The 25,021-nt window shown below is 37.7% G+C and overlaps 1 protein-coding gene across 2 annotated transcripts; it reads left to right on the top strand.

The window, feature by feature from the left end:
• The first annotated feature begins 2,738 nt into the window (after positions 1-2,738).
• Positions 2,739-24,387, top strand: LOC105045269 (E3 ubiquitin-protein ligase JMJ24). Of its 2 annotated transcripts, none has more exons than XM_073257809.1 (14): positions 2,739-2,871; positions 3,323-3,866; positions 3,966-4,108; positions 4,195-4,294; positions 4,411-4,543; positions 4,661-4,715; positions 4,832-5,561; positions 7,096-7,425; positions 17,664-18,113; positions 18,218-18,290; positions 18,543-18,628; positions 23,569-23,688; positions 23,791-23,861; positions 24,118-24,387. In XM_073257809.1, exons 2-14 carry the CDS (start codon positions 3,357-3,359, stop codon positions 24,215-24,217), a joined length of 2,901 nt encoding a protein of 966 aa, XP_073113910.1. In that variant the 5' UTR covers positions 2,739-2,871; positions 3,323-3,356; the 3' UTR covers positions 24,218-24,387. The 2 variants fall into 2 exon arrangements, with proteins under 2 accessions (XP_073113910.1, XP_010921791.1); XM_010923489.3 differs by having other exon boundaries at positions 2,867-3,149.
• Positions 24,388-25,021: the final 634 nt, after the last annotated feature.

Consider the following 25,021-nt stretch of genomic DNA (forward strand, 5'->3'; position numbering starts at 1 on the left):
TTCTTCCTTTCAGACTGAATGAATATAGGAAGGACTGAATTTAAGATACTCTTTAATTTCTTTCTTTTTCTCTTTGAGTTTCTCACACTATCTTCACGATTATAACTCAATAAACTTTTTTTTCTTTCAAAAGTTAGTTCTCTCCATGAATCCTTCATGTTTATAGCCTAAACAATGTCTATAATTAATTTTGTATCTGCTAGAAACTTGAAAATAGATGTTAGAATAAATAAATTTAGATATATTTTGTAAATTTTAAAAAATTAGTTGCTATTACATCGGAATGCTGTGAGTCGGCTCGTCCAGATTCTTAGTCTGCTAACCTTCAACTTTGAGTAGCTAAGTGAACATTCTGAGACAGCTCAGCAGCAGATGTCAAAATTTTATCATTTTATCTGTTTTATCTGTCTGAGACTGGATCGGCTCAAATCTTATTTCAGTCAGCCAACTTGATTGCTTAATTGACTAACTGATTTTCTAGATAGGCTAGAAGACTTACTGATTTATATAGTTTTTTGTATTCATTTTTCTCTGAGACTGAATCAGCTATCTTTCTTTATAAGTTGGCATCTTTCTTCATGAGTCGGCTAAGCTCTAGACTTGATCGCCTATCTTGATCACAGGGTTGGTTCAAAAAAAAAGCTTTGAATCTTCATCTTTTTATCTTCATCTTGAGTCTGAGACTTGGTCAGCTATCTTGATCATAAGAACAGCTTAGAAAAAATATTTTAAATTTTTATCTTTTTATCTTTATCTTGAGTCTGAGACTTAGTCGGCGATCCAAAAATTTGAGTCAGCTAAGATCCTATCTTAGTTAACTAAGATAAAAATATAGTTGGCTAAGGGACTTAATCTGATTTTTTTTGATTTCTATTTTTTTTTAGATCGAGACTAGATCAATTAAGCTTCTTACTTAGTCGACTCAATGATGTGCTAAGTGTGTCATAAAGTATTTTAATAATTTTTCTTGATCAATTTTTTTTAGGCTAGACTTGTCTTCTCAAATTTAATTTATACAAGTGTGAGCTGATTGAGATGTACTCTATACTAGATTTTTCTTTAAAAATTTTAGTTTTTTGTTCTAACAAAAGATCTTTAATTTAAAAACATACATATTCTTGAGAGGACTTCTTTTTAAAAAATTAATTGAGCACATTAAGAAATTCTACAATCACTCTCAAACACATCATTAGTAAATATAATTTATACTCAAATACCTTTGATATCATCAAAATCAATTCTATGACTAACAAAGATGGTGCAAAAGTTTGTTATTAGAGGCTCTAATTAAGATTCATTACTGCTAGCTATAGTCATGCATATAATATTTCTATCCTTAGAGTAGAGTTAAGGGCAGCATGGAAAAGCATCAGTTATGTAAAATTCATCCTTGGGGCCGATCTCATTTACCTTGAGGGTGACTCAATGATAGTGATTGGATGGACAATGAGATAGATACAATTAATGGAAGGATACTTTGTTACTATAGAACATCTGGAAGATAGCGAGGAGTTGTGCCTTTTTCTAGGCCACTCATGTTTATCGTGAGGCAAATAGAATGGTAGTTTGGGTGTGAATATTGGATGATAATTTTCACAACTATTAACAAAAAGAGTACAATCGAAATTTTGTTAATTTTAAAATACAAAGATCGCTCTGTTTATCATTTTATAAAATTGCTACCCATTGACTAACTACATTGGTATCTAAGAAATCTTCATTCCTCTCCAAAATAAATCTTGACATCTAAGAAAAAGAGATCATGCATAGTACATGTTGATGATAGTTTGGATTGGAATTAACTAACTCAATAATGCTAATATTTTCAAGTAACTAGCTCAGTCTATATTGGTCTAATCATGCCTAATTGATTGAAAAGAGGTTCATGGAGTTAAAAAATGAGTTATTGTTCTTTTCTAAATATTCCTTAATTACTAACTTTGATCCCGATGGAGACACGACTAGAGCCAAGATTTTTAATAAAGATCACTAAGAGACTTTATTAACCTAGTAAGGCTATTATCTATAATAATTCAATTTCTTGCTTTTGTTTTTAAAAAAAAATTAGTTTTTTTTAACTGATCATGGGTGGAGCTTGGATATATAAAATATTAAATTTAAAATATGCTCGATTCAAAGCCCAATAAAAATGAATATATTATATTATAATGAGATTCATTATAATAGAATCTCATTATAATGCATAAATTTGAAAAAGATTCAATTTTGGCTACAACTATTCCCTCGTGTCTTGGCTACTTATGCACTTGCTTCCATTAAACGGTCTCAATCACTCCAATTCCAACAAAATAATGGCCACTCCGAAATGTTCTACTGAACATAAACTAAACATGACAAGAAGACCACCATAAGTCAAGTTGTTGTTGGCAGCAATGGCTTTACATGTACCATCGTCTAACAAAATAAATAGCTAGATGTGTCCCGGACTGCTCAAAATTGTAGTCTTCTCAAGTCAACATCAGGTTGTCAGGCCACGTCAACAATACATTGGATCATCCAATCAGTACATTCCCCCATAGATATCCAAGCCGGACGATCTCTATCTTGAACGGACCAGATTCACTGATCGTCAACGTTATGGTACATTACCAGTGGCGGCGAACCAGTCCACCAGGAACGAACACCGACAATCCCCAAACTACCCCTGTACCACCGGGGACTTCTTCCGCCTAACTGCCAAGAAGATAGGGGCATTATAATAAATTCGGCAAGCGAGTTACAGAACCTGGGGCCGTTAGCTTTCCTCCCCCAGCATGGAGACCACGGGGAAGATACCCAGCGGCCCGCGTCGACTCCGAGACTTCTTATACCACCCCATTTCCTACTCCTACTTAATCTACAACAGCAGCGGTACCACCAACTCCGACCACTCTTCAAATTCCTCCCACTTTATCCTCTCTTTTCTCCGTCTCCCTACTCTTATTTTTATCCCCCTTTCCATGTCTCCCCGCTCTTCGTCATCGCCGCAGCCGAAGACGGCGCCAAGAAATCGATTTCCCAAAACCCTTGCTTTCTCCTTCTCTCTCTTCACGACCTTTTCTTGTTTTCCTCTTTTGATCGCACTTAATTCATCGTGAAGTCCGTCGACTCGGTGTTTCGATCTCAGTTGTGGAATTTCGCGAGCTAGGGTTAGGGATTTGCTTTCTGTCTCCTGTTTGATTCTTTAGTTCTTGTAGCTTTTTACTTCCGATTTTGCATGGTTTGATTCTTTTTTAATTTTTTGGGGTATTTTTGAATGTTTTAAAGTGGAACTCATGATCCTTGGGGATGGATGGTTGATTTGGTTGGCTTCGATTTTCAGGATAGTGGATCATCGGAGGCCGACGGGTGGAGCTATGGAGGACAATGTGGGGATACCGGAGGATCTGAGGTGCAAGAGGTCGGACGGGAAGCAGTGGCGATGCAGCGCGCTATCGATGCCAGATAAAACTGTGTGTGAGAAGCACTACATCCAGGCAAAGAAGAGGGCGGCCAACTCTGCTCTGAGGGCCAGCCTGAAGAAGGCCAAGAGGAAGTCTCTTGAGGATGCGGATGTCTATTTGGAGAGCAAGCATGAAGGGAGGGAGGTCTCGAGGTCCATGTCTCCCATGAATCCCGGCAGTGGGGAGTTTTCTGGTTCGGGAGGTTCTATGAAGAAGTACAAGGAGAGGGTGCCCAAAGGTCAGGCCCCGTACTCGTCCGAGACGATGTCAGTGAGGGGTTCTTTCGCTCGTGGTGGTTCTTTGAGACGTAGCGAGGACCTGCAGAGAGATACCCTTCAGGCCGATGAGAATCGGTTCAGGTCTATATACAACACCCCTCCATCAAGTAAAGAGGCGAAGAACTTCAGTGGGATTGGTCCAGGGGTGGGTTTGTGTTCATCTCATAATGTGCAAACTAATGATTAATTGATTAACCTGGATGTTGCAATTTGAGTTAATTGTTCTTTGTTCCTTGTATTGTAGGAGTACTCAGGGAAAAGTTCTGATTCATCTGGTGGAGCCGAGGGGCTAACTTGCCATCAGTGCAGGAGGAATGACAGGGCAGATGTGGTCTGGTGTACTAGTTGTGATCGAAGAGGATACTGTGATAACTGCATTTCAAGATGGTATTAAATATTCCTGCTATGTGTTAGGAGTAGTATTAGTTTCTTTGATGGAAATTCGGCTGACTAGTTACGAACTAATATGTTAGGTATGCTGAGATTCCAATGGAGGACATTCGAAGGGTTTGCCCAGCATGTCGTGGTATTTGCAATTGCAAAGTTTGCTTGCGTGGAGATAATTTAATTAAGGTATTTTGGTTCTCACTTGAAGTGTTATCTAGATTCTCGCTTACTACTACTTTTTACTGTTAAAACTGGGATTGGTGCAACAAAAAAGCCTCATATCTGCTATCTGTGCTTTTCAGGCTAAGATACAGGAAATTGCTCCCGTTGACAAGTTGAGATATCTTCACACACTTTTGGCTTTTGTACTTCCTGCGCTTAAGCAGATTTATGCTGAGCAGTGCTTCGAAATAGGGGTCGAGACAAGAGTATATGGTATATTTGTTTCCCATTGTTTTCTTGGCATGTTGTTTTGTGATTAATACTTATTATTGTTAGTTTGTTTTCATTTTTCTCATGATTATGATATGCCATATGCTTTTGCTAAATCAGGACAAAAAGCAGATATTCCGAGGGCAAACATAAATGCAGATGAGCAGATGTGCTGGTACTGTTCCCCGCACTAATGCTATTTTCTATGTTTTTTTCCTTTTAAAGTACTGTTGCCATTTTCAATCATCATTTTGGTGAGCACTAACTTCATAACAACATGTTTATATGCAGTGATTTCTGCAAAATACCTATTTTTGATTATCATCGACATTGTACAAAATGTTTCTATGATCTTTGTCTCACCTGTTGTCGGGATCTCCGACAAGCACCTGTGGTTAACATGAGAGGACAGTCCACGGAGGGTCGGGTTTCTGAGAGAAGCAAAGATGTTGTTGCTCCAAATAAGGATAAATCTCAGTTACACTCAGAAGACAAGAATCCCATTGATTTTGCGCATCTATTTCCTAAGTGGAAAGCCAACAGCGATGGAAGCATCCAATGCGGACCTATTGAGGCCAACGGCTGTGGTTCCTCAAAATTAATTTTAAGGCGTATTTTTAAGATTAACTGGGTAGTGAAGCTTCTTAAAAATGCCGAGGAAATGGTTAATGGGTGTAAAGTATCTGATCCAGGCAGCATAGATAAATGTCTTTCGTGTATGGGGAGCAAGACTTCTCTGTCAGGTAGGTCAAGTGAGTCACTTCTCCGCCAGTGCTCTAACAGATATGATAGTGGCCTCTTTTACCACCCTGTTTTGGAGGATTTGAAACAGGAGGGTATTGCCCATTTTCATAAACACTGGGCCAAGGGTGAACCAGTTATTGTTAAGCATGTGTTTGAGCATTCATTGGCTTCAAGCTGGGACCCATTGAGTATTTGGAGAGGGATTCAAGAGACAACAGATGAGAGACTGAATGAGAACATAATCGTCAAGGCTGTGGATTGTTTGAACCACTCAGAGGTAAGTTTGTTGAGTGACCATACTTGATTATCATTTTTTATGTGCTTCAGAAAAGATCATGCCATGTCTGTTGTGCTTAAAATAGCTAAACTTTGCCATGTTTTAGGCTAAGTTTGGAAGTGGAATAGGTTAACCTGGAGTAAATGGGTAAACTTACACCCACTCCTCTTGACTCTGGAATAAATTATGTCACCATGTTGTGTACCAACTTTTCAGAAATTCCCGTTTTGCCCTTCTGAAAAGTGGTTTAACCTGAGTGCTCCAATGAGTTTTGGGTGGAAAAAGGGTGGAATGGCTGGGTTAGATGACTTTTACTCCACCTTATTCCACTTCCAAATGCAGCCTCCGTGCATATTACTATAGCTTTGTGGTCAGTTCACCATGTTATCTTGCTGGAACTCATGAATCTCCACAATATCTATCACTTTGTCATCCATGCCGAAGCTTTATATGCTGGTCTGATGAAATATTTCTGTTTTCTCTTTGCATCAAGATGTCATTAGACATCCTTTTGAGACTAGTGCAATTGCTAGATTGCTGTAACTGTCAAACAAGATAAGCCTTATTCCTTACCTTGTCCATAATTTTAGGGCACTTGTTGGTTCTGACTGCCTTTTCATGCTGTTGCACCTGGGCATGTGGGAGCAATTGGATAAAAGGTGCTGCTACATACCTGATTCCTAGGGTCATGCTGAGTTGGATGCTAGGAATGCTTCTAGACAAGGCATCTCCCTCATCTCTACCAACAAGGGGTACTTACCCCACTACAACACAGGAAGGCACCACAGGTGCCAACAAGTGCTTTGTTTAGGAGGCTTTATCCAAGGATCTTCGTTCATGTCATCACATGTTTGCTAATCTTTCAATTGTAACAGATTTATATTACTTTTTGAGATCTCCTATGTATGGGAAAATTTCTGCAGAAAAGTTTGGGTATAACCATAACCAATGGAGCCTTCTCCAGACTATAAGGGATTGGCTAATTAAGAAAGATATAGTCTTCTATGAAATTATATCAGGCAAAAGATGCTTTTAAGATGACATTCAACGTCAACGACCTTAAGTAACCTAATTAATGAAGCAATGTTACCAAAGTGGTTCCAACATTTATAATGGAGCTTGGCATATTGTTACTGCTTAAACTATTTGTGTGCTCAATAGATACAACAGATACATCAGAACTGCATTTCCTCTGGATGTATTATGTGATACAGCTTACACTGGCCTGTGATGCGGTTTGGGCTAAAATAGATCATCTGGGGTGAGTGGTGAGATCACAAAAGACACCACTAGATACAATTTCAATTCTTGTGATGGTCCAGGTTCAAAGAACCTCAACTGCATCAATTGTGAATCTGGAAATTACAGCTTGCATGACAGTGAAATTGAGATCTATATGACATTTAAATTTTAGTCTTTTGTCTTGTCAATGCATTCATTTTATTTAACGCATCTGAAATACAAACTGATTGCTTGGTGTTAGTTAAGCTATATTGGAAATGACCTAATGATCCGTGGCATCAAATTCTGACAGGTTGATATTGAACTAAATCAGTTCATCAAAGGGTATTCAGAGGGACGCAAGCATGAAGATGGTTGGCCACAAATGTTGAAATTAAAGGACTGGCCACCTCCTAGCACTCTGGAAGAGTTTTTATTGTGCCACAGACCTGAATTTCTTGTTAATTTCCCATTAGTTGAGTTCATTCATTCCAAGTGGGGAATTCTAAATCTGGTTGCTAAGCTGCCGCATGATACCCTGCAGACTGAAGTAGCACCTAAGCTATTTATTGCTTATGGGACACATGAAGAGCTTGGTAGAGGTGATTCTGTGGCCAATCTTCAGATTAATATGGTTGACCAGGTAGGTTTCTAAATGTTTCCTTTTGTTGGCTTGCTCTACAAATAATTGCCTACTACATTCCATAGTATCATAATTTTTAATGTATCTATACCTTTAAATGTTCTGGAAATCATGCTAAACTAAATTTCAGAATTTACAATCTAATATTCTGGTTAACAGAATGACATTAACATATACTGATGGCTGAAACTTGGCTGCCCTATGTTTCATTTTTTGGGTTTTTCCCTTAGGTTGTTCCAAGGTGAATGTGATTTCCTTCATTGGCAAGCATAGGATCTTTGTTTCTAAGCTGTTTTGCTTCCTGATGTTTAATTTGGGTCAGTAGACTATCAAAAAAGAAAGGGAAAAAACTTCTTGCCATTTCTTTTTTAATACCTTTTTCCACCTTTTCCTGGGTTTTCTTTGGCTAAATTCTGTAGCTGCTCCTCTTCCTTGCCTTTGTAGGTCCTCCAACCTCTTGGAACATTGTTTTTCCCAATATGATAATGAATCCCATTGAAATGGTCTTCATTTGGGTTCTTTGATGTTCTGATGGATATTTGCTGTTTGAAGCTTGCTTCTCTTCCTACCTCAGGACTTTGGAGAGCTCGTTAAGCATTATTAAATTTCTTCTTTCTTTAAATGCTTTGCTCACTTCTTCACTTATCAGTTTACCATGAGTTGTTTTTGGCCATCATATGTTTGTACTTCAATTAGGCCTCATGGTCGATAACTCTCACATTACATGATACTGCAAAAATGTTAGCATAAAACAAGTTGCTTCTTTAGAAGGGAAAAGAAAGCAGCCTAATCCATATCACACTGGCAAAGTTCATTAAATAGCCTGCTTTGAGGCATGCATGTGTTATGCCTATTTTATCTTTATTTTAATATAATTGTACTATTGGAGGAGATTGTTGTCTTCTTCTTCTGCTTCTTCTTGTTATTCTGTTTCCTGGTAACTTTTCTTGATTATTTGAATAGTGTTAGTTTTGTCTTGAATAAAGCTCTGGTTGAACCAAGGAAAGAATCAATCTAATTCATGTTTGTGAATTTAAAGATTAACATGCCGAGCTGGGTAAGGTCTTATTGTAGTTCTTTTCATGTGCTATGGATATTGCTTACTGCTAATCCCACTAAAAGAACCTCTGGGTGTAATCTCATCTTCTCTTTGAAGTGCATGTAGGATCATAGGTAGAATGCAACTTATAATACCACTATGGTCTGGCAAGAGATTGAATGCTCTCTTCAAAAGTACTCACAATTTACTACTGTAAACCGATTGAAAAAATTGAAATAAGCAACTTAAGGAGTTGTGAACAATATGGCAGAAAGTATTCAGAAGCACCTGCTACATTCTCTTTAGCAAGCTGATCTTGGACTCTGCAGACTTCCAGAAAATCTTTGTCAAACAAGACAGCATGCCTTCAGTCTTATTGAGCAAACTCTTGATATGCTCACTAAACACTTCTCATTAACTTGTTTCTTGTAGGCATCCTGCAATTATAATAAATTTTCTTACTTTAATTTGTTTTATTTAATATTGGATTAGATTTAGATCTGCACTTGTCATTTAAAACCTAAAATTAGTTTCAGATTAAAGAGAAGATATATGTCTATCTAGGCAGCTGAATTACTTAATTCTCAAAATCTTGAATCCATGATCATAAAGTCAACTTCAAAACTAAACAAAGAAACATCCATACAAGATCTTGGGAAAACCCCATCTTTTCACTGTTTAACTTTAATTGACCAATAAGTTGGCCAGCTGATAGCTGATCCAACTTAGGTTGCCATTGATGCTAGGTCCATCAGAACCATGTATCAGGTCGCCATAAATAAGCCAAGCCTCATTCAACTCTTGAACATACCATCAACTGCTGTTCTAACAGGCTATCCTATTGAGTCTTAAAAAGCCTGCCAACATTTCACCCCTTAATTCATGAATTCAAACATGAATGTGTGTACAAAATTTATCTTGGGAAAGCTGCATAACTTGAAAGCGCATCATTGCAAATATTTACCTTAAACTAGGTAATAATAGGCTCATGGCATCATCCGTTGCCAAAACAAATAAAATTTTGAGCCCATGCAACACCTTTTTAATGCTACTGTTCTGTTAAGTTTATGAAGTGATGAACTCCCCTATATAGCCTTTCCTTTGGTTCTTATCTCTTCTGTTGGCCATACAGCCAAAAAGCAGGATGGCCAAAATTTGGATGGTATGCCTTTTTGGGACAGCTTAATAAATCATCATCTATCAGATGGCATTTAGAATCCCCTAAAGCACATAATTGTGCAATTGGCAATGGGAAAGATGATCTGTGGTTCTGGGAATCAACCTATTTGCTGGACTGCCCTATTTTAGAACATCTGTAAGAATATTCTTCCAAACTATATGATCCTAGAAAGCCATAATACTATATAAATCATCTAATTCAATGAAGACTCAAAATACCAGAGTCTGAACTAACTTATCCATCTCCTCATTCTGTCCACCATATAGACTGCAAGGACTTTGACTTCTACAAATCCCTCCTTTTAAAGGAGCCCTTATCACAGGGCAGCTTTTAGGAGCTGGGCCTATTCCACTGGCTAGTGTCATGGTTCCTGAAGCTGAGCTTCATGCATCCTAGGAGGGGATCAAGTTCACAATCCTCAGGCGGCAGGCGATTTGAAATTGGGTTGAAGGGACCTCCCTGATGGTTGTATCCTGGATGAATGGGGATACTCTATGTTTGGGGACATCTGCTCAACATCAAATGTCTTCTGAAATTGCATGGATTTGAAGGAAAACTATTATCAGGGAGGGCAACCAGCTGACTAACTGGATTGTTGAATTACATCTTGATCGCTGCTCGTTCACTGGTCTTCTGGGAGGACCAGTTCCATATGGATCTTTGCCATTGATATGCAGGCGATGACCATTGGCTGGGCCGTATTCGAATGTAATATGGGCATTAGAACCTTGTGATCACTGGATAAAAGATGTGTATGTCATTTAATTTGGAGGTGACTCTCTCTACACTTAGAAATAGCAAGAGGCTTGGGCCAGTTGTGCTGAAGATAACTTACAAACAAACAAGAATGATAACCACAAAGTACAAGATAACATTTAACTTCCTTTCCTATATTTCTTTCTTGAAAGAAGATCCAGCTTCCTTTACCATTTTCCGTATCCAGAGCAGGTTCTGTCTAATTCATAGTCGAGGAATTTCTGAAAGTAGCATGAACAAAATCTGTATGAATATGATGCTGGCTAGAACATATCTATCGTGATGTGTCGGTTGGGAACTTTGAGCTAATCTATGGCAACTGAGCTATAATGCATCTTACAGTGTACCAGTATAAGATGCTGAGAAGGATTGTTTACCTATGAGATAGCATCATGGAACAAAAGATCTGCATGGTAAGTTGTGAACACTTGGAAAAAAGTAATAGGAACTTTGCATCAAATAAGACAACATTTGGGTAGAGAAATTTTGATTTCTCAAATTTTTCTACATGGTCGTTGCCAAACTTTGCTCTTCAAAAATGGGATTGGGGTACTGATGAGGAGACAATACACCTGCAAACTAGATTGCTAAGAGTGGAACAAAAAATGTGCAGAATGATGCTGTCTTTTTTTTATTTCTTGTACCACTTCTACATGCTTAGATATAGAAGCTGGTGAACCTCAGGTTCCATTTTTGCAAAGAATAGTAGGTTTGTGTATAAATTGAATTTCTTTCATATAAAAGAGAGAAAAAAAAAGAATGATAGCATAAATTTGCATTCTTTTATTCATAGTTTTTTATTCACCCATCTGCTTTGGATCTTCATGTATTCTTATACATAAGCACATAAACAATGCATGAAGGTAAAGCAATATTCTCTAACAATAACTGAGAAAAAATATGATCTTTGAGGAAAAATATAATCTTGTTGTTATTTCCTCCAAGTATGGGTCAATATTTAAATGCAATGAGCCACAAAAAATGGTAAGTATGACTATACAAAAGTGGTAAATGTGGCTATACCAAAATAGTAAACAATTATAGAATATATACAATAAGAGAAGAGAAATCAGAGGAGAATATTCAAAAATAATACTACTGGTTGTGATAGATTTTTTTGATAGATTTCTTTGTTTGCTGAGATCATAGTTGACCTTTGATTCTTTCCTTCTTGGTTTGATTCTTTCCTTCTTGGCTTGATTCTATGAGCTCAAAATGATTTTGGCTTATTTTGTCAGATTTACTTGAGATTAATGGGATTCTAACACTTCTCCTCAAGCTGGTGAATAGATGTCTTTCATTCCCAGCTTGATAGTAATTTTCTGAAATCTTGTCGTAAGTAGTCCCTTAGTTAAAATATCGGCCAGCTGACTATCTGATGGCATATAAGGAGTACTAATCAAGCCACTCTCCAACTTTTCTTTTATGAAATGTTTGTCTATTTCAACATGCTTAGTTCTATCGTGTTGAACAGGATTATGTGCAATGTTAATAGTAGATTTGTTGTCACAATACAATCTCATAGTTTCTTCTTTCTTAATTTTGAGGTCATCCAGAATTATCTTCAGCCACAAAAGTTCACAAATTCCATAAGCAATAGTTCTAAATTCGGCTTCAGTACTGGATCTTGCAATTATATTCTGCTTTTTACTTCTTCATGTCACCAAATTGCCTCTCAGAAAAGTACAATAGTCGAACATCGATCTTTTATCCACCTGAGATCCTGCATAGTCCGCAACCATATAGGCTTCTAGAGTCGGTTCTTTTCTTTTTTGGAATAAAATCTCTTTTCTTGGTGTGACTTTGAGATAGTGAAGAATTCTATAAATTGCTTGCAAGTGTTCCTCCTTTGGATCATGCATGAATTGACTTGCCACACTCATTGAGTAAGCTATATCCAGTTTTGTACGAGAGAGATAAATTAATCTTCCAACAAGTCTTTGATATCTCTCTTTATCAACCGCACTGCTTCCTTCTGTCCTATCTATTCTATGGTTCGGATCAATAGGATTGCTTGTTGCCTTGCTATCGAGATTTTCTGTTTCTTTAAGGTCTCGCACTTATTTTCTTTGAGATATGAAAATGCCTTTTCTAGAGTATGCCACTTCAATGTCTAGAAATTATTTCAACTTTCCAAGTTCTTTGATTTCAAACTCTTGAGTCAGATGTTTTCAAAGAAATTCTTTTTTAGTTGTATTATTTTCAGTCACAATGATATCATCTACATACATCAGTAAAACTATAACTTCACCTTTAATTGAATGTTTGATAAATAACATGTGGTCTCCTTGGCTTTGTTTGTATCCTATTCTCAACATAGCCTTTGTAAATCTTCCAAATCATACTCTAGGAGACTGTTTCAAACCATACAGTGCTTTTTTCAACCAACAGACCTTATCTGCTCTAAAATTTTTATTAAATTCGGGTGGTGGCTCTATGAAAATTTCCTCCAAGTCTCCATGTAGAAACGTATTCTTAATATCAAATTATTGTAGACACCAACCAAACATAGCAGCAAGGGATAGTAATATCCGTACAATGTTCATCTTTGCCATAGGGGCAAAGATTTCTTGATAATCCACCCCATAGGTTTGAGTTTACCTTTTTGCCATTAATCTAGCTTTGTACCTCTTAAGAGACCCATTAGCTTGATATTTCAATATGTAAGCCCCAAGGTATGCTGAATCGGTACCGTCGGCCGTATCGGCTGGTCGGCGGTACGGTTCGGTATGGTTTCGTACCATACCGAACCGACGAAGGCAAGCAGATCTGAACCGGAAGAAGAAAAAGAGAGAAAGAGAGAAATAGAGAGAGGAGGAAGAAAGAAAAAGAGGGAGGGGAAGGAGCCGGCGGGGCCGTCAGAGGGCGCAGTCCATGCGCACGGTGCCGCTGGAGTGAAACAGGGGCGTCATCCCTGTTTCGCGAGTTTTTTAAAAAAAACATAGTTTTAAGTGAAGCTGGCAAACAGTTTGCCGGCTTCACGATTTTTATTTTTTATTTTAAATCTCTTAAGTCCACAACTGGGTTGCCGACTTTAGAGTTTTAAAACCAAAAAAAAAATCAAAATAGTTTACCGGTTTCGCCCTCCGCGGCTCTGTCCGCTCGACCGTCCTCAAGCTGTTGGTGTCGGCTCGCTGGCCATCGGGGCCTCACGATGGAGGCGCCTTCCGTCCGGTAGATCCATTCCCTTTCCCCCGAGTGTTCTCTCTCTTTTTCACTCTCTTGAAAGCCTATCGGGCGATACGGGGTTCGGAAGCCCTCTGACGGCCGCAGCCGGCTACCGTCGGCCTCCGACGGCTCCCACTTCTCCCTCTCCTCTTTCTCTTTCTCACTTTTTCTCTTTTTTTCTTCTGTACCGCCGATATATTGAATTTACCGGCCGAATCGTGCCGGTTTTCCGTTGGTCCGATACGATATGGGGTGTACCGGCCGGTTCGGCACGATATGACAAATCTTGGTAAGTCCATTTGTATCCTACTAGTTATTTTCCTTTAGGTTGAGTAACAACCTTCCATATCTTATTCTTCTCTAATGCATTCATTTCCGCTTTCATAGCTTGTACCTAATTCCTATCCTTTAATATCTCTTGTACAGTCATTTAGGGATGTCAATCGAATTTAGGATGGCGAAGAAGTTTCTATGTTGTGGGGATAGTCTATGGAAGGATACAAATTGTGAAATTGGATGTTGGGTGCATTTTTTGGTGGCTTTTCTTAGAGCAATTGGTAGGTCCAAATCTTGAGGAATAGATTCCTTAGGATTAGATTCATTGATAAAAGAAGGGGAAATAGTTTCTTTACCTGATTCTAGTTCAGACTCATGGATTTGTATCAATTCTGGAATGGGCTTCTTCCTTCTTGAATACTGTAGTAGTTCCGATGGTTTCGGATTTGGTTGCTACTGGTGCCCTTCTTGGATAGTGATGTCAGATTTTGATGTAGGTTGGCAAGAAACAAATGACGGTTGAGATGATATAGGTGGGCAAGAAACAGGAGATGGCTGAGATACTGTCTAAGGCGAAAAAGAAGAAAGTAACTAAGTACCATTAAAATCACCAAGGAGAAATCCTTTCGATTCCGTATCTTCCTTTGAACTCTCCCCCGGAAGATAGGAATGTGGAGGTCGAAAGAATGATTCAATTTTACTAAAGGTGACATCCATAGAGATAAACACCTTCCGAGTTGAAGGATGATAACATTTATAGTCTTTTTTGGTATATTTGAGTACCTCGTAAACATACGCTTTAAACTTCTAGGATTGAGTTTGCCCTAATTTTATTGATGAACATGGACATAGGAGACACATCGAGCATTCTAAGTGGTAGGTTATTGGAAAAATAAAACTCAAAATGAAGTTTTGATAATATTTGAATAGGACTTTTATTGTCTAGGAGGCGAGGGTATTCTATTTATCAAGTAAGTTGTTGTTAGGACTGCCTCTCCCCAAAATTTTTTTAGAACATTGGACTGAAATAGTGTTCGAATAATATTGCGTAAGTGTCTATTTTTTTGCTCAGCCATCCCATTTTGTTGGGGTGTATCAACACAAGAAGATTCATGGATAATTTTCTCTTTTTGAAAGAAAGTAGAGAGTGTGTGACTAAAATAATCCCTTGCATTATCAGATCTAACTCGTTTTATAAAGACCCCGAATTAAGTTTTTATCATATTGTGCAAAATGGGAAAGGTATTGCTTACTTCAGACTTCTCCTTCATTAGATATGAATATGTAGTTCTAGTGCAGTCATCAATAAAAGACACGAACCACTTAGCCCTAGTGAAGTTAGGAATTTTAGACAGGCCCCAAACATCAATATGCATTAAGGAAAAAGGTTGAAAAGACTTTGTATTACTTAAAGAAAATGACACACGATGGTGTTTAGCAATTTCACAAGTGTCACAATAGAAACTTTCAACATCAACATTTTTGAAAAGTAAAGAAAACATGATCTGGAGTAGTTGAAAAGATGGATGACTAAGACGAAAATGGTGAAGCCAAATTTCAGATTTGTTTGAGGAGCCAAAATTAATGGAAGAAGCACTTCACGAAGAGCAGGAGAGGGTTAACCGTGTATCTTTATCCATAGAACCATTGACTTCAAGATGGTAAAGCCCATTCCATTCTTTAACAAATCCAATCATCCTCCTTGTAATCTGATCTTGGAAGACATAATGAGTGGGAACAAAAGGTTATCTGGCAGTTTAAGTCTTTGGTAAGTTGATGAATGAAAACAAGATTGGTGGATAGTTTAGGAACATATAGCACATTTTATAAAGGGAAGGAGTCAAATTTATGGTGCCCTGGCCCGTAATGGTTACAAGAGAACCATCAGTAACAATAATTTTCTTATTCTCCGGACATGGTTTATAAGTTTCAAATTTAGTGGAGTTGTGTCATATGATTGGTGGCTCTGGAGTCTATGACCCAAGGGTCAAAGTGGGTGGAGTCGTCAGCGTAAAAGATTTCAAAAACAAGGTACTTACCAGATTGAGCCAATGAACACGAGCTAGATGAATTAGAGAGAGATTTAAAAAAAATCTCATAGTTTTTCAATCTCATTCTTGTTGAATTCTTTGAATTCATCACCATCAGGGATTGGTTTTTCTTGAGAGGTACCTTCCTTGTTCATGAAGTTGGCTTGACTTCTCTGCTATCCTTTAAATCCTCCATTCTGACTAAGGATTTGTGCTTTCTCATGAAGCTGGAAACAATTTTCTTTTGTATGTCGGGGCTTTTTACAATAGGTACACTAGAGTCCATCTCGGTTGAACTGTTTAGAGGAATAATTATCAGTGGTTCTATCACTCTGCCCTTACCCAAAGTTATTAGATTTCTTCCATCTGCAGTCTTTGTAAAGACCATAGCTGAGCCTTCAGATGTCTGTGATTCCAGCATGATAGTCCACCGACTTTTCTCAGCACGTATGATGGAGAATATTTCATTCAGTGATGGCAGTCGTTCTTTTCCAAGAATCTGAACCCTAACTTGATCGAACTCTACATTAAGTCCTACAAGAAATTCAAAAATTCGATCTCGTTCCATCAAACTCAAAAGGACTTTGGTATCCTCACTGCATAGCATCTTAATATCTTGATAATGATCTAATTCAAGCCAAAATTCATTTATCAGGTTATAATATTCTGTAATTGAAAGAGTACCTTGCTTGGTGATTGAAATTTTTGTCTTGATCTCATAGATTACAGCAGCATCTTGCATCTTGGAGTATGTTTGATGAACCATTTCTCATATATCTCTTGCAGTAGGAAGAAACATACAGTTCTTACTGTTATTGGATTGCATTGAATTCCATAGCCAGGACATGATCATTGAGTCTTTCTCATCCCACGGGGGGGAATTTTGGATCATCAGCACTAGGTCCAGCCTGTTCAAATGATGAAGTTTTCCTCTCCCCTTGAGGAATGTCTTAACAATCTATGATCATTGTAGATAATTCTTTCCATCAAGTCGATGGGAAGGATTCATATTTTGGAGCTCTCCATTTGGTCTATTTGATAAAGATCCAAAAGTTGGTCCAGTAGAATTACTGGCTACAGTTTCAGAGATTTTCAATATTTTTAGAAGATCAAAGAAAGAAAAAGATCAAGAGAAGAAACAACCGGATATGAATGGCAAAGGCAGAGGTAACTGAGGAAGATTTGATCAGCAATAAAGGCACAACCAGGAACAATGGGCGATGAAGACCGATAACTCAGCAATGAAGGCTGACGAAAAAAAAAGGCCCAAGGATGAGAGCTCTGATACCATGAGAAAAAATATGATATATGAGGAAAAATATAATCTTGTTATTTCCTCCAAGTATGGGTCAATATTTAAATACAATGAGCCACAAAAAATGGTAAGTATGACTATACAAAAGTGATAAGTGTGGCTGTACAAACATAGTAAACAACTATAGAATATATACAATAAGAGGAGAGAAATTAGAGAGAATATTCAAAGATAATACTGCTGGTTGTGATAAATTCCTTTGATAGATTTTCTTGTTTGCCGAGATCATAGTTGACCCTTGATTGTCGAGATCTTGGTTTGATTCTTTTCTTCTTGGCTTGATTCTATGAGATCAAAATAATTTTGATTTATTCTATCATATTTGCTTGAGATTTATGGGATTCTAACAATAACTATAACAGCTACATTGAGGGCTCTTTTTATAGTTTTTTTTTTTTGTTGTTTCGACTGTCTGTAAATGGTATTTAAGAAATCAAATGGCTAACACTTTTTGTTGTTTCTTATATTTTTTAGGTTTATTTATTGATGCACACAGCTGAAGTGAACAATCAAACTTTTAAGAAGTCTGAAATGGATAAAAATGAGAAAACTTTTAAGGAGTTTGATGCAAAAAGGTCGCTTGGGAATGCCAACATAGCCCATTCTAATATGAATGTAGATGAGAGGACAGCACCACTTGATCTGACACAGAGAGAACATGGTAAAGAAAAGGAATGTAGTTCCGGCTTGAAATTTAAGGAAGACAATACTATGGAAAATCTACACCGGCATTCTGAAATGGCTTCCTTAGAAACGAAGGAACTTGATTCATCCCACTCAGCCAGGGAAATTGTGGGTAGCCCAGAAAAAGGTAGTGCTGGAGCTATTTGGGATGTTTTCCTCAGGCAGGATGTTCCAAAGTTGAATGAGTATTTGAAAGTACATGGGAAGGAATTTACAGTTGCTGGTCAGCCATATAATTCGGTAAACTTGGTTTTTCTTCATTGACTGTTGTACTGAGTTCATATGTAATTATACATGTTTTTTTACTAATTAATTTTTATTTTGATAATTATTTTGGGTCGCAGGTCATGCATCCTGTTTATGATCAAGTCGTATTCCTCAATGACAAACACAAAAGAACTCTGAACGATGAATATGGTAAGTGGAATATATGCGAATTTTCCCATTAGCATGTTGAGAAGGCATATGGTTTTCAGAAGTATATTGGTCTTAAGTGGCAAATTCTGTCGATGAAGAGACAATAGTTTTTCCTGTTTATAGTGGGTTTATATCAGTTTTTAAGTTTACTATTAAGGATGATATTGATTGGCGAATGTGATCAATCTCTCTGCCTTTTGATAAGTTCTATGTTTTTTTGTGTATAATTTAACTTAAATTTTGTCATCTCAGGAATAGAGCCATGGACGTTTAAACAGCATGTTGGAGAGGCTGTTTTTATTCCCACTGGATGTCCTTTTCAAGTGAGGAATCTACAGGTGATCTGCAACTACTGACACCTTTAAATATCCGAATTGCTATTTTAAAAGATTTTTTAAAAATATAAAATATCTGTTAAATAAAGCTCTGAATTCTCTGGGATGTTGATTTAAGCATTTTAAGTTTCCCAAATTGCCCTGAAATGCATAAAGTAATTTTGAGGAGTCTAGAGGATACTTATTGACCTGCCCAATATCTTTCTTGGGTGGATGCACCTGTTAGTGTTTTTCTAGTTTCTTTTATCATTAGACTATTAAACATTAGTAGGGATAATATGGGCTTTATCAGCATGATGAAGAAGTTTATTGGAAGACTTCTTTGTCTATGTATGTTCACTGTTACATACCTCATGAGAAATCTAGATACCTGTTTTATCTTTTTTTGTTTCAAAAATCAATTAGCTATAATTTTTCAGAAAATATAAAAGAGTTAAACTCATTCCAGACTAGAAGTCCCATTCTTCATTTCTGTTTATGATTTTCTAGCAGAAAGGATTAGCTACTTGTCCTAGGATATCCTTTTGACAGTTAAAACTTAACACCGTCATCTTGATGCTCCAAAATAACGCATGCTCATCTAGCTCAACCTATATTCTTGAATGCATTGGTGCCTAGGCAATATAGAGGTTCAAACTGGTCCCCCTTTGATATTTTGCCATGATTCATTGGAACTTTGGTTTTGTGTGCATGCATGTGCTTGCTTGATGGAGACTGTAGGCCAAAGGGTGTAATGGGTGTTAAAGATGCATTTCTCATTATTGATTTGTGCTGCAGTGTGAACCTTTATTTGCCATGCACACTTTGCATCCACAAGGGCTTGCCCTAGGCTATCCATGTTTTGGCCTTAATGTGAAGAATGTGCAAGATAATGGCATTTTACATTACCTAGTTGAATCTTGTAGGATTTAATTGTTACCAAGTTGATCGCAAGTTAACTTTAAGCCGCCTTAGTGCTGATTCGGTTGCACCTTTCCTAGATAGCATTTTAGCATGAACTTTATTGTGAAACGCACATATGTTAGTCAATGTGCATGTGTGAGTTGCCATACTTCACATATGAGTACGATGTTGCACCAATGAGATTTGGTTGAGTTACATGACAAGTGGCTTCATCGAACGTGTATAGGATACTTGATAGCAAGGTTTGTTGGCTCATTATCGAACCCCATACCAATACCATCCTATTATAGTGTCAGTATGTGGTATAGTACGAGATAGCAAGATATATCGAGAGTCAGTACGGCATGAGATTGTATTGGTTCAGTACCAGTATGGTATAGTACACTCAATAATCGGTGTTTTCCGAACCATCCCCGAACTGGACGAACCCCTGTTTCGCACGGGACGAGGGCAGAGGCCTTCCTCTGGCCTCGGGCGCCCTCAGGCCCCTCATCGCGGCCTCGGACGGCCCCCGGCCATCTTCTCCTCTCCCTCTCCTTCTCGCCCCCTCTCTCTCTCTTCCTCTCTTCTCCCTTTCCCCTTCTTTGCTCTGTCGGTTCAACCCGGCATGAAATGGTACCAAACCGTATTGAACCATACCGCTGACCGGTCGGTATGGCAATCGATTCTGGCTCGGCAGTCCTTGCTTGATATGGTATGGTACCGACCAGTATGGCAAACTTTGCTTCATGGTGCTTTTTTATACATATTGAGCATGTCTCCAGGACATGTTTGCGGCATGAGGCTGTGACAATGTAAGCTCATCTCAAATCATACATGCTAGCCATGTTTGTCCAAGCTAATGCCTGGCTAGAAATGCTTGTATCTTGAGGGCTAGCAAGTCACCCCATGTGATGCGTTTTCCCATGATCCACTGCTCTTGTTATTGTAAACCATATATTCCTACATGTTTCCATCTGTTTCTTGGTGGCTGGGAGTCTAACAGTTGTCCTGGGCCTGTTACAGGTCCTCGGGCTTAGCAATTCAAACAGAATCAGGGGTTCTGCCTTGCAAACATACAACAGGGCTGCAGAGATATGTAATTATAGTGATACTATCCCTTGAGACTATCCATATGGTAGCTCCAAAATCGTTATTAGGCACCAACAAATTAAAGCTCCTACTTTGAATAGATTTCTACCCTTTCTTCTTCTCCTTTCTCTGGTGGGATCCTGAGCATATGGTTGTTAGTTTTGATATTGGTTCAATGCAACTGATACTCTGATAGTACTAAGATTATTTTCCCATAGAATTTGACCTTTTCTAATATACCACTCTGTCTTGATTTTATTGTATCCTTATGCAAGCTTTCAGACCATTGGAAACCACCACTTCTGTTCCACCAAAAGGAACATGATAGGAAATTTGTGGAATAATATATTACCTGTTATGCAAGCATTTGATTTCAGTAACATTTTCTAAGAGTTAGTAAAGAGGGTTCTTCTAATTGCTTCCAAGAAATTGTTTGTGAAAGAGGATTCCTAAGAGTTTTGAAGTGTGTTAATTTTATGCAAGTTTTTCAATCCAGGTACTTTAAGGTGCTCCAATGTGATTGCTAATGGAATAATGTAGGGGTTGATTGAAGGCTACTATGTCAGAGATTGTGGAGGACATGTTAGGAAGAGGGAGCAAAAAAAGGGAAAGAAAAAGAAAATCAAGGAGAAAAGATTAATAAGAAGAATTTCTGGGAAGAAGCAAGGTGAGACCTTATACAGATTAAGCATCTCCGGGTGCCTACAGTTATGTCTTGAGAAATTGTGGAAGATAGTGGCTATGTTAATGATCTGAGGAAATCTGGGGATCTATTGGTGTGATCCATGAGTCTTTTTTCCTTCCTCTTCTAGTGATGTTTTACAGATGTGGTAAGACTTGAATATGATATGCAGCATGATCTTTTCTGTGAGATTTCTAGTCATGGTCCTGCTGATTGATGTTAACTTCAATTGATGTTAACATCAGGGAAGGCAATCATTAAAATTTGTTTACTTTGTTGGTATTAATTGGAGAGAGCTTCAATTTTAGGAGATCAAATTTTTCTTTCAGTTTAAGAAGTCAGTTGGATTTGATATCTTGGTGGTTGATCCTATCGAAAAGGGGAAGAGGCAGGCTGGGAAAACTGATTGGTGCTTTTCTTTGAGAAGAAGAAGAATAAGAAGACTATTCCCCCTCACCTTGTCATTTTTTTGAGTGTGTTTCTTTCCTCTGACTTCCATCTTTATTTCTTTATCTACTGTTGTTCTCCTTATGTTATTTATATCTTCATTTCCATAATTGATCAGTCTCTAAGCCCATATAGTTATCTAGAGCTATCCTTTAACCCTCAGTTGGGTGTGAGACCATCCTTCATTCGCGAGCCCAAACCCTGGATTGAATTGAAATATTTCCTTTTACTTTCTTATCTTCTAAGAAACTTACCTGAAATAACTTTCTAAACTCAGTAGAATCTATCCTTGGCCTGCAAACTCCTAATCCATAACTCCTTGAACCTAGCTAGGCAACTAATCTCCATATTGATCTCCATTTTCCTCATCTTGCATCCTATCATCAGGAGTTTACATCCTTATATACAGCTTGGCTTACTTTGGAGCCAAATATATTTGTAATCCTTACGATGTTGAGCCCACTTATTATTTGCATTTATTACACACCTAAGTTGAGAACTGCAGTAATGTCTCTTGGAAGTAGTTAAAGTTATAATGGATCTTATCGACATCTATTTCAATGAGTTAAACTTTTGAAGAGTTTCATCTCATGAAAAACACTTATCGCCGAGATGATAAGATCCATACTAATTCTTGTTGATGCAAAGTGGTGCATTCTGATGTGAGCATGAACCTGCCTCATATATCTTTGACCATATTGGCTACATGCTGGTGCTGTAGTCCTTGAAATCTCTTTGATTGTGTGAGAGAGATGAGTGTGAAAGGGCAAAGCCCCTGAGATCACAAGGATTGGGGGTTTAGCATAGAACTTTCTGCTAGGGAGAGGGGAGAAAATAATTTTCTTTTGGTAGCCAGACACCTCCCCTGACCTTTTGCAGTTCTGATATATTCTTTCAAAAACTTCATATCACTTGGGACTGCATTGTAATGATCTCTCATGAGTTCAAACATCAGTGAAGCTTTAATGAATGGATGAAGTGTTTATGGACAAAATTGAAAATGGATAGAGTTGATTATCAGTTGGGAGCTTCCCCATTGACGTAACATATTTAAATCCATTTTGGAAATGGATAGAATTGATTATTGGTTGGGGAGACCAAACTTTATACTGGCTATGGAGTGTCATAGTTTAGTTCTTAGTGTTGCTTTTGGTTTGCAAATCACACTTCCATTTCTTGCTATTCAATCTATTTATATTGTCAGAAATGCATCTGATTTTATCACACAACTACAAGCAGAAACCTCTCCAGCTTCATTAACTTCGTTGTAGTTATTATATTGAGCTACAAATAGTAGTTCTTTGTTCCCGACCATAGAAGCCCTCTGCTTTGAAGAAACCTGGCCAAGCAGCGATAGGGTTGAGAAGGAGATGTTGCATGCTTTCAAATATTTGAAATATATAAATTTATTTTAAATGTTTATTATAAAAGATTCATTTCTCACCCATGAACTGAAAATAGATCGATGTAATATCTGTATATGCACAAATGTGGGCATGCCGTGTGTGTATTAGTGCTGATGCCTTTTTTTTTTTTTAATGTGAGAGGGAGGGACAACAAGCAAGTCTTCTTAATTTCATGAGCGCACATGTTCTGGTGGATTATTTGGTTGGTTGGACGTGGATGAGAAGATTAGCTCTATATGAAACCAGTGGATTATTTGATGAACCTTCAGTAGCGGCAATCCTAATTTTGATTTTTGTTCATTTGACAGTCAAATTGCCTGAAAGAATCTATAATAATTCAGATTTGCAAGCGTGTAGTTAGTCTTAATCATGAACTGATTATTTAACCGCATCAATTGTTGCTAAATTCACCCTTTTTCCTCTTTGAATCTCAGTCTTCTGTACAACTGGCTCTTGATTTTTTATCTCCTGAGAGCTTAGGGGAGTCTGCTCGCATGGCTCAAGAGATACGTTGCCTTCCAAATGACCATGATGCGAAACTTAAGATGTTGGAGGTCTGGCAAATTTATGTTCTTGAAGTTGTTTGTGCCTTTTTTCTTTTTTTTGGCAGTTATTTCTCCTGCAGCTTAACATGTTCGTTATCTACATTTCCACAGGTGGGGAAGATATCTTTGTATGCTGCCAGTTCAGCCATCAGGGAAATCCAGAAAATAACCCTTGACCCGAAGTATGTCAACCACTTCTTAGCTTTTCTTCTCTCTCTTTCTTGTTCAGACCACCAGTTTCTGCATTATTTGTTTGAGAAATTTATTTAGAACTTTAATTATAGTTCCATTCGGATGAGCATTGTCTCGTGCTAATTATGATTCCAGCTTGGCTTGTCCTGCTTTAAATAAGCAGCACACTTTTTTCTCTTGAACTTTTATTGACTGAGATGTCTTTGTTGATTATATTTACTTTTACTATTTGCTGCTTTCTCTCAGGCTCAGCCTCGGCATCAAATTTGAGGACCCTAACCTAACTGCAGTGATTTCTGAGAATTTAGAAAAGATGGCTAAACGAAGGCAAACCGTCTGTACTTAAAGTGAGGTGTCCCACGAAGCTTCTGTTTATCTATAAAATTTCTTTGTTATTTCAACAATGTATATAACCTGTGAATGTTTCATATGATATACATAAAAAATTACACTAACTTGTACTCCTTATACATTGATGGCAGCCTTAAACTTATGCGAGGTGCATCTTTCATATAATGGCATTTTCTTTTCTGGTTATAGTTTTGTTGAACAACTGTCTGACATGTGGAATGCACATGACAGATGGTATGGATGACTGACTTCCTGATTTAATCTGGTGAAGGCCTTCAGGATTTATAGTAAAAATGGATTTCGAGAAACAAAGGACAATCAGATCCAAGCGAAATATTGGGGCCTTCAAAAAAATATATGAATTAATTATGGTTTTATGCATTTGACGGAGGCAGCAAGGTCATCTAGGCTCAGGTCCTTTTGACCATTCTGACCTGTTTGATTTATTCATCAGTTACATGAGGTTTGCCAGTTTGGACCAGCATGGCTAATATTTTTATTGGTTCATTCGGCTCGCACTGTGAATCGAACTCCCAAGAGGCTGAACGTCTAATGTTGCCACAGATTTGGGACAGCAACCTTACGATACAATTTCTGCATTCGGAAATGTTGTTTGTCTGATTGAGCCATCAAAACTCAAAATTGATGTAATATTACAGTCTTATGTACCATTTTTGATTGTGATACTGCTGATTAAGTCGTAAGTGGTGAAGGATGGCTGCAAGTGTGGATTTTACCAGCTTCAAATGTTGCAATGGAATTTTTTGACGTATATAACAAGGAAAAAACATAATTCTGA

This window comes from Elaeis guineensis, chromosome 5, assembly GCF_000442705.2.
Source record: "Elaeis guineensis isolate ETL-2024a chromosome 5, EG11, whole genome shotgun sequence".
In the NCBI taxonomy this organism is placed as follows: Eukaryota; Viridiplantae; Streptophyta; class Magnoliopsida; order Arecales; family Arecaceae; genus Elaeis; species Elaeis guineensis.

Excerpts from the sequence above, each read along its gene's own strand:
- LOC105045269 (XM_073257809.1), top strand. The coding sequence starts at position 3,357 with ATGGAGGACAATGTGGGGATACCGGAGGATCTGAGGTGCAAGAGGTCG. Across the intron at positions 4,295-4,410 it reads GTGGAGATAATTTAATTAAG|GCTAAGATACAGGAAATTGC; the intron begins GTATTTTGGTTC and ends TGTGCTTTTCAG. Across the intron at positions 18,291-18,542 it reads AACTCTGAACGATGAATATG|GAATAGAGCCATGGACGTTT; the intron begins GTAAGTGGAATA and ends TTGTCATCTCAG.